General features: G+C 36.2%; 1 protein-coding gene across 1 annotated transcript in view; it reads right to left on the bottom strand.

Moving 5' to 3' along the window:
• Positions 1–2,690: 2,690 nt before the first annotated feature.
• Positions 2,691–10,613, bottom strand: part of ULK1 (unc-51 like autophagy activating kinase 1) — a 152,023-nt gene continuing 144,100 nt past the window's right edge. Inside the window, exons 27-28 of the mRNA XM_053701867.1 lie at positions 9,871–10,006; positions 2,691–8,589 (exon numbers count right to left, since the gene is read on the bottom strand). Coding sequence (XP_053557842.1) covers positions 8,534–8,589; positions 9,871–10,006 — 192 coding nt within the window. The 3' untranslated portion in view covers positions 2,691–8,533. The remainder of the gene's footprint in view (positions 8,590–9,870; positions 10,007–10,613) is intronic.

Raw genomic sequence — 10,613 nt, 5'->3', positions numbered from 1 at the left:
TAGGGACACCTGTTGCGTAGCAAAAGAAGGTTCTGGGGCACGCGCCCTCCCGGGACATGGAATCCTCAGGGGCGAATGGCTCAATGCACTCTAAACACCCTGATACGGGGGAAGAGAGTACTCTAGAAAGGCAATCAGAACATAACTGATGGGCATGGATAACCTTGGCCATTTCATACTCTTCGCAAAACGTATTCTCTGAATCAGAGATATCTGTCTACAAAAAATCAGAATCCTCCATAACTTGGAGATTGCAATTATGGGCAAACACTAACGACACCTTACACCTCCAATGGCCGGGGCACTCACCACCTCCTGTGAACCAGACCACAAATGAACAGACTCTCTCTGTCGCCACTCGGTCAAAGTGCAGAAATGGAATACAACGTGACCACACCCGGTCATGAGGTGCATTGTGTAAGCCAAAAAAACATGCCAGTTTCTAGAACTGCGCAAAAAGATGAAGTAAGGCTGTTATGTCGGAAAAACCATGAGCCCAAGTAAAACTACACAATAGCAGACAAAATCAAATAAACATGATTACAGCCCCCCTGTTCAATAAAGCCTCTCAGGAAATATTAACCCTTGATTGCATAAGATAAAGGAGTCCCACTGGGACCCTGACTTCTTTTGTTTGACATTACATTCATATATTGAAATAAAATGAAACAATCTTACCGGAATCTACGCCGTGGAACAGAAACCTGGCCTTTCAAGAGTGACAGATAGTAGCCTCGATTCTGACATGGACTTGAGTGAATAAAAGCAGGCAGCGAATCTCGTCAACGCTGATTGCCAAAGGAGCTGTTAATATGAGTCGGGATGGTTTCGCAGAAAGACTCTCCCTGCGTCTCCGGACTCCAACTTTCACCCATGCTCTCACTGAGAGGCTAACAAGATTGCTTAAAACTCCAGTCTCAATTTGAAGAGTACTACTTTCTGCCAATGAGACGAAAGGCAAAGAATGACTGGGGATGAGGGAAGTGGGGGAGGTATTTAAGCCTTAGCTGAGGTGTCTTTGCCTCCTCCTGGTGGCCAGGTTCTGAATTCCCAAAAGTAATGAATGCAGCTGTAGACTCTTCCCGTTTAAGAAGAAAATATAACTTTTTTTTTTAATTAAGCAGTTATTATTTTATTTATTATAATAGTCCTAAAGCCCATGCACTTGGATCCCCTCTCCCTCCCAACATTTTTATTTTTGCAGTGCAGCGGCCCCACTCGATCCCGCCCACCCTGGACCCCACTAGGGGACCGCTGTGTGTTAACACAGTATTTGAAGCAAAAAGCCTGAGATCTTGCATATCTAATTTGCATACCTTACCCAGAATCCTCTGGTGCATTGGTAACAATGTATATGGAGTTTTCTTGGGTGAAGGCAAGCGGGGATACTTGTCTAGATTTGCAAATTGCCTATGCAATAATTTCTATTGATTTACTTTTACGATATGGAGGATTTTAATCTCATGCATTTATCTCCACCAAAATTTTAAGGAATTTTGATTTTGCCCTGGAATGAGCTTTACCAAGCAGCAATCAAACATCTATCTCATGCTAATGAGTTTTAATAAGAATGAAGCAGCTGTCCAGTAGTGGTTTTTGTGTTTGCTGCATTTCTATTGATTTACTTTTACGATATGGAGGATTTTAATCTCATGCTTTTATCTCCACCATAATTTTAAAGGACTCCTGTATATAGTAATATGACACACTGCAGCCTAGCTCCTCCCCTGCCCTCAGAGTGTCATTAGGAGTCCAGGATAACTCAACTAAGCACTGCAATTGTGTAATATATAGGGAAGTGATAATATATAAGAGCTGGACAGTTCAAAATAATTGATTAGGGGGTGGTTTATGTTTTATTATAACTTTACAGCAAAAGTACAAGAATGCTTCTAGTTTTATGGTTTTTTGGAGTTATTAGTAAACAGTTTTGTAAATATATGTGCACATGTATTATTTGTTTAAATTAGACACTTTAATACATCTTGACTAGTGATGCAGGCTGTTTTCTGTTTACTGGTACAAATTCTAAAATAAAGGAATTCCTTTTTTATTCTTTAACATTTTTAAAAGTCTGTTTTTGCATATTGCTTTCCTTCATGCGACATCTCTTCCTATGACGTTTCTTACTATGATGTCACTGAATAAGAAAAATGACTGCAAATTATTACATTCAAAGTTGGCAGGAAAACTGCTAGACAGCAATATAAAATGCTACCTTTTGTGCCCAAAAAATATTATTTAAATATAATTAACTCCTACTGTAATATTGTTATTATTATTAAATAGGTTCACATATTATTTGTCTGCCTAATTTTGATGCTGTGTTGTAACAATAACCATATGCACAGAATGGGTTCCAGAGACTGATATTGTTAATATTATGGAGTAGGTGTTGTAATCTGTATAATAAGCTAAGGATAAGTCTAAATTATACTATTACTATCAAATGGATGTGTTTTGATTGCAGAACTGAGTGGGCGGAACAGTTGAACAGTAGGCCGTTAATACTACGGTAACTTGCTTGCCTGCTCTGCTGCAAAGTATGTCCCTGGAAATGTTGGCATGTATGCATAGGTCTGCCTTGGTAATTATCTGCAGTTAGAGAACCACAGCATATGTAGCATCATTTACTCCACACAGCAAGACTTCAAATATTTATTCTGAGTGACAAAATATCAAAACAGCAGTAGCTTAAATATTTTTTTATTTTCTTATTGAAGATATACAAATAAAACAAATCAATGCAAAACTCAAACAATGGAAAAAACAATATATATATATATCAACATGAAACAACTAACACACATAAGCACTCCCAGCATCTCTCAAACAATAGTATCCAAATGATTTTTGTTTTTTTATAAAAGCAGAAATTATGTTATATTTTTCCAACAGTAAGCTAATGAAATGAAATTTACTTTACAAACAAGTTTCAGGCAAGAAAGTAAATTTCATTGCAAGACTTTTTTTTTTTAACCAGTTGCTGCACAAAACTTTTCATGTCTGACCGTAGGCTATCCGACACAGTAGTGAAAGAGTTACAAAGATACTAAAGTTAACCATCACAATTAATGTGAGCAGACAATTAATATGGCTGGTTATGGACTGTACAATACAGTAGGGAGCAGAAAGTCTTTTGTACAGCTATAACTACTTGGCAGACATCTTTAACAACCTCAGTGCCAGTGACAGCACAATGCCCTGCATTGTGCTGCCAATCAGAGTTGGGATAATGCAGTGCCAACCAGCAACTTGGTTAATACTTCGTTTGCAGGATAAGGTTCTAATGAACAATTATACACACACAACACACCCAAACACAGCAGACTACGCACATACTGATTAACCTTTGCAAGCCCTAAGGTTGGGATGTTCCTTCACAGTAAGAACTGCTTGGGAACAACTTTTAGGCTCTGGAAGCAAAAGGGTTAAAAAGGACACTTCTTCCTTGATGGATTTAGGCGATTTTTTTTTTTTTGGCTAACGCAATGAATACCAGATCCTTGCAGAAATGTTATGTACAACATAAAAAATTTTAAAAATTCACCCAACTACTCGTAGCAAATGCAAGTTATCTACTTAACTCCTATGTTCCCAAATGCCATTTTGTGATAAAGCTGTAACAAAGCTTTTCTCCTGTGTTCTTTCAGTAACAAATGGGTTAATTTTATCCTCTAAGAACAGTAAAAGTAAATAACAGTTCAAGTATTAAAAAACAAACAATGGTGGAAGCAGCAACACATGATCTGAATGTCCCATGAATACAAAGCAAACTGACAGCAGCTGGTCGTTACCATACCTGCTGAACCCTTAAAATGACATCACACCAAGGTGCTGATGATCTAAAGCTCTCCGCTCTGGCGAGATGATCTAATAAGTCTCATCAGTACTGTGAGGTTGCTTTTAATTTTGCATGAGGGCTGTTTATCTAACTGTACAGGGTTCTGGATGTGAAGGAGAGACGCATACTTTGCAATATAATGCTCTTAAAAAGCCCCCAAATATTTGGAGTAATTTCTCTCCATGCCAGCAAGGTTATGTTCATCAGGTCTCAATGCTCCAGAAGGAAATATAGTAATTTACTGATTACATTAAATATAGGGGTCGATCACAATTTTTTACAAAGTGTATCTAATGATGTTCTATAGAAAATCGTGTCTGCCGCACATCGATAAATACCGACAGCATACGCTGTCTGCATTTATCATTGCACAAGCATTTTTAGTCTAATGCTTGTGCAATGCCGCCCCTGCACATTCGCGGCCAGGGGGTGTCAATCAGAGGAGCAGCGGTCTTAAGACTCTTTAACTCCTGTTTTTGGCGAGCCGAAACAGGTCAGTACGGAGCATGATAAATCGGCCTCTATGGAGAGTTTTGCAGATGAATAATTTGATACCATTTTCTAAGGGATTGTGATCGACCTACTATTGAGATAAACAGAATAAGAGCACATTTCTAGCATTTGTGATCGGTTATCTCTTTAACTTGACCTGTTGCTTAAGGTATCAATGTATAAAGCAATACCTAAATTGACAGGAAAGTGAATATTAAACTTTCATACAATTTTAAGAAACTTTCCAATTTACTTATATTATCAAATTTGCTTTGTTCTCTTGGTATCTAATGTTATGTATTGTTGCAAATTCTGCTAAAGACATCCTGATCCTATCCTAAGTAAGGATACCAAGAAAGCAATGCACATTTGATAATAGAAGAAAAAACAAAAAAACTTCCTAAATTAATTTATTATGAAAGTTTAAGTTTGACTTTACTTTCCATTTAAAGTGAATAAAATCTCACCCTCTCTGTAATAAAAAGTTCAATAAAGGGATATGAAATCCAAATGATTTCTTTCGTGATTCAGATAGAGCATTCAATTTTAAGCAACTTTCTAATTTACTCCTATTATCAATTTTCAGCACCCTGGATAGCTCTTGCTGATTGGTGGCTACATTTAGCCACCAATCAGCAAGCGCTACCCAGGTTCGGAACCAAAAATGGGCTGGCTCCTAAGCTTACATTCCTGCTTTTCAAAAGATACCACGAGAACAAAGAAAATTTATAATAAGAGTAAATTACAAAGTTGCTTAAAATTGTATGCTCTATCTGAATCATGAAAGAAAAAAAAATGTGGGTTTCATATCCCTTTAAAGCCTATGTTGAAATGTATCAACTGAAGGGTTGTGGCACTACCGCTAGTGGCCTCTGTGCTACTTTACATTTGTACCTGCTGTTTTTACTTGGATAAATTCTGGGGACAGGTTAGAAATAATAACTGATTTTCTTGTTGCCAGAATAAATTTGGCCACTGTCTAAATACGACAGATTATTTTCTTTTTATAGTAATATTACACCATTTTTTAAATCAGTTTGAAGCTAGAGAGAAAGCAACTTTACTAAAACTGAAGGAGACGTAGGTTACAATTAGTTTCTCATTAATGAGTTCCCAATGACTTTGTTATAGTAGCTGCAGATTATAAAATGTACAGGAAATTGCTCCTTTAGGTATATTGTTGTATATTAAATAGCAGTTTTTGCTGATTGAATCCTCAATCTATTGTCTCATAGTCATGTTCATATAAATGGGCTGAGCCTACAGAAATTGCAGAACTTCTAATCTTTTCTATCTCTCTATACATTTAAGGGACACTGAACACCTCAATATATTAAAATAAATTACATGTAGTAAAACAACTTTGGAATATAGTTCCATTATTTATTTTGTTCTCCTTTCCTGTAAATTAATTCTGAATATTGTGGGCTTTCCAATTCATGTTAAACATGGAAGTTCAAACACAGCTGTATTCTACACAGCCATTGGTTGCACACTCTAGTAAGCCATTTATAACCATTCCTAATTGGCCTCAAAAGAAAAGGTAACCCAAGTCTAACATGACGTCCACTGCTTTACGGACCTTAGAATGTTACCCTTTTTTTTCTCTCTCAATAATTAAACAACTAATATACTTTTTACAATTCAAGTACAAATTATTCTCAGGCTAATCTTTGCTTTGAATACAACATTCATGCAATGATTTATTTAGTGTTTAATGTCCCCTTAAGGCCTCCTTATCTTATATCTCTGACTATACATAATGGCTAATAATTAATACAATTTTCCTTTTGAATTGCATTCTCTATTTCATTCCCCCCCCCCCCCCCATCAGGAACTCGGGAACTTGACTGATGCTTGTAGCCCCTTGTTTACAAAACTTTTCTGTAGAGAAAACTAAAGTATTCATATTTTCAGTATAAGTGCTCATTTCAACAAGCAAAAGCAGATATTTAAAGGGACATAAAACACTAAAAAAATGCTAGATAGAATGATGCATTCAATGAAAAGATTAGTCTGAGAATAACATGTAGATGAATTTTTTTACAGTTTCATAAGCTGTTTAAATATTGACAAAATAAGTGTAAAATGTTAGTGTCTTTAAAACAACGCAAGCTGCCATATTGTAACTTAGGTTACCTTCTCTGCTGTGGCCAATTAGGGACAGTTATAAGTAGGTCATTAGAATATGCAGCCAATTGGTGTGTGGAATATAACAGTGTTCTGCACTTTCATTTCTAACAGGAACTGAAATGCTCACAATTTTAGAATGGAATTAAAGGGAATGGAGACAAAATAAATAATGAAAGTATATGGCAGACTTTTTTTTATATATATGATTTATAATTTTATATTACCATCTCAAAGTCTTTAAAGCCCCTTTAAAATGACAAAATTAAATTAAATTTGATATACTCCTGCGTGTAAAACAAATCACTGGGAACACATTAAAGCGGAGAGCCAGCTAGCTCCTTCATTGAGACACTTTTTCACACGCTGCTGGGAAGACAAGGCAGTAAAGGAAATGGAAAAGCCAATATTAACTGCTCTTTTTCATTTTACACATCAACATAGCTTTCAGAGAAAATACATTATATACATACATATTTATATATACAAAGACATAAATACACTGGTAGTGTAATATAAAAAGAAATGAAAACAGGGAAGTGTCCTTGACTAAAATAAAACTACTAAGTTCGTGCAGCTTAAGGAGTTCAGCCAAATGCTCCGACTCAAAACTGATGCAATTTTATTATCACACCGCATTACTTTGTAACAAAACAGTTGACTCATATGTAGAATATGTGTTGCATCAATTTTGAATCCCTTTGGTTGAGGTTTCCATCATCTTCATCACAAATAAAGTGCATATTAAAACTAAAATCTGTTTTTTTTTTCTTTCTTTTTTAATTTTGTTTTCTAAATTAGGCTGCAGAAGTGCAAAGCTATGTAGATAATCATCGCACAATGTAACCCTTTGTTGTCCATCTTTATGAGCTGCAGATACAACTGGCTTAATCCTCACAAGAAGGCATAACAGGAATGTTCCTGCAGTTTTCTGCAGCAAATTCTGTTTAAAGTAGTAAAACTCAGAGATGGCATATTGATGATCAAACAAATTACTATAACTAAAGGAAAATTCCATCCCACATTGCTACATTATGAGGCTAACATTGTTTTAGAAGTCCATAGTCATTTTTTTGAAGCTGTGGTGCACTGTATTTACTTGCAACCAAGTCCCACTGTGCCTTATATAGTCAAATGCACTTCTATAGCCAGATGCCAAGGGTAAATCCAGAGGATGTGCTCAGCAAATCATTGACTATAAAAGTTCCTGGCTTGCATATAGCTTGTGTAAAGTCTATATGGGTTTAATTCCTACTGTAGAGGTGTATCCATCATGGTTCCCCCATATATGCATAACAAAATACTAACTATCCTCCTCTTTGCCAGGACCCATACACATTTTTTTACACTGTGGAATTGTGCATTTTTGCTTTTGTGCAAATTGAGCTGTGGTCTGTTAGAAGCAAACAGAAAGTCTTGTTAGAAACACGTGACCTCACTGTGCTGCATGAATTACTGTAGTAAGATCATTTACTGCTGAGATGGAGGAAATGCACACAAGGAAGCAAAGATTAACAAAGTGCCTTGCAAACCAGCTGCCTTCATACACCTTGTCTTCTGGCCTTCAGCTTGCGATGCCATACAAGTTCTCCCATCCAAACCATCAGAGCATGATAACGTTTTTGGTTTAGAACGTTTCACCAATAAGTCCTATGACAAGTTTGTCTGAAACTTTTACAGATATTATGGTAATTTTCTTGAAAATAAATTATTATAAGGAAACAGGGGTAGAAGAGATTTGTTCCTATAATCCATGTGGGGAAAAAGGCATTCTTCTATAGTTATTTGCCAAAGTCAAGCTGAAGAAAAGTGCTCCATGTTATGGTCTAACCATTGCGTGTTCCTCAACCTGTCCCAATAGTTCTCACATAATGGATAAAAAAAATGTTAGTGGAGGACTTCAAAAATATGCAACAAGATCATCTGAAAATGCTGCTACTCCACTCTGTTCCTTGCAATCAAATCTTGAAATGTTGCATCCGATGCATACTGAAGAATCTGAAACAGTGGTTCTACTACCCCCATTCAAGCATAGGAAAGTGGCTAGAACAGTCTGGGCAGCAGGAATCAGGCACAGATACCGCCCTGTAGAGCAAACAGTCTGCGTTCAATGCAAAGTTTACCTGCAAAAGATAATAATTTGAGTTATTACATTTACAATTCATTTAAAATATTTTGTGATAAAACAATATCCCTTGACATATATATTTAAATCTGACTATGTATCTACTCACTCACAAAAAAAATTACATAATAAATTTAGCCACCTTTGCTGCAAGTGTTATTAAAAAGTATGCTTTAGGTATTAAAATCAAGTCTTCATGACAAATTAGAAAAGTAAAGAATAGAATATAAACGTCCTGCATGCTTTAAGAAGATAATTGTGTTTTTTGTAGTTGCAAATCTAGAAGAAAAAAATTTGTCCTACTGTTCAACAAATTGTTTTATTTATTGATTTGTTCTTTGATTTGTGTATAAAAATGTGAATGGATTCTCAAATCACAGATGGCATTTCATGACTTCTGTGTCACTATTGCACCAACAATATTTGGAATATGATCAATCAGTGGCATTTTTGTGCTACATGCCTAATGACCAAATCTATATATTGTGGAGGGTAGAGACAAGTTGCTTATTACTACAATGAGAAATAAGTAAATAGTATTCAATGGTACAAATAAATCCTATGTTCATGCCATAATGTTTTCAAGATTTTACAAATTTAAGATAAAGGGCAAATGTACATAAATAAAAGTATAAGCTTCAACAACTCTTTCCTATGAGAGCTATCTGTGAATCAGATTTCATATGAGATCTATCTGTGAACCGGATTTCATAAAAATAATGTTTTTTGCTGGGCTTTGTTTAAAGCAGTGGTCTCAAAGTACAGGCCTTGGGGCCATATGTGGCCCCCCAAGATAGTTTCATATGGCCCTCCCTTGTTTAAGGTAAACCATTAACTTGCGCTGTCAATTTGTTTTAGGGTTCTAAGAGGTCTAACTGGTTGATGTTCTAAATAGGCACTTAAAAGATAAATATAAAGACAAGAGTCCAGTGTAGACTCTCACCATGCACTGCTTGGATAAATGTCATTTTTTATATTGTTACAGTTCCAGAATGATCACTTCACTTGGCACTCATAAGATAAACATAGACAACTGTGTATGTCTGTTGTGGGCCACAACTCCATCTATCACTTACTCAGTTCAAGCGGCCCCCATGGGCGAAGAAAACTTGGCCAGTGGCCCCCAGATACATTGAGTTTGATACCCCTGGTTTAAAGGAACCCTAAAGTCAGTAGAAGATAATGTGCAGGTGTACAGAAAATAATTTCACTTGCCAACCTTGATATAGTAACTAGATTGTCCTAGCTTAAAGTTACAAATCCATGAAAACAAACTTACACTTGCTAATGTTTTCAATATCTCCCTGTTCAGTCATGAAGTTGAGCAGTCCATCCATCAGCAGCAAAGCTTTGTGATACCTCTGGACACAATCTTCTCTATGGTGAAACATCTCATCAAGTGCTGCCGACTGCACCTGCAGGTACAAACTTAAGTAAAGAAGCAATTCTTGCAAAAAAAAGATGCAATATTTTAACCACACTGTATTTTTTCACAAGGAACTAAGCATTGTGTTCCTTTTAGTTGCTTTGAGTCAGGATTCATAAACATATTGTCCCCCATTTATCAATCTGTTAAAGCAGCTTCGGGGGCCCCAGCTTTTCAGGCTTGCAAATGAGCCTGAAGCGCTTGTTAAAAGGAATAGTAAACCCAATTTTTATGATTCAGATAGAGCATGCAATTTTAAGCAACTTTCTAATTTACTCCTATTATCAATTTGTCTTTGTTCTCTTAGTATCTTTATTTGAAAAAGCACAAATGAAAGTTTAGGAGCCAGCCCATTTTTGGTTCAGCACCCTGGATAGCGCTTGCTGATTGTTGGCTACATTTAGCCACCAATCAGCAAGCAGTATCCAGGTGCTGAACCTAAAATGGACAGGCTTCTAAACTGTCATTCCTGCTTTTCATGTAAAGATACCAAGAGAACAGAGAAAATTGACTATAGAAGTAATTAGAAAGTCACTTAAAATTGCATGCTCTACCCGAATCATGAAAGAAAACATTTGGGTTTAGTATCCCTTTAA

This window comes from Bombina bombina, chromosome 2, assembly GCF_027579735.1.
Source record: "Bombina bombina isolate aBomBom1 chromosome 2, aBomBom1.pri, whole genome shotgun sequence".
In the NCBI taxonomy this organism is placed as follows: Eukaryota; Metazoa; Chordata; class Amphibia; order Anura; family Bombinatoridae; genus Bombina; species Bombina bombina.
The sequence above is the reverse complement of the archived record's forward strand: the minus strand, read 5'-3'. Positions and strand labels throughout refer to the sequence as shown.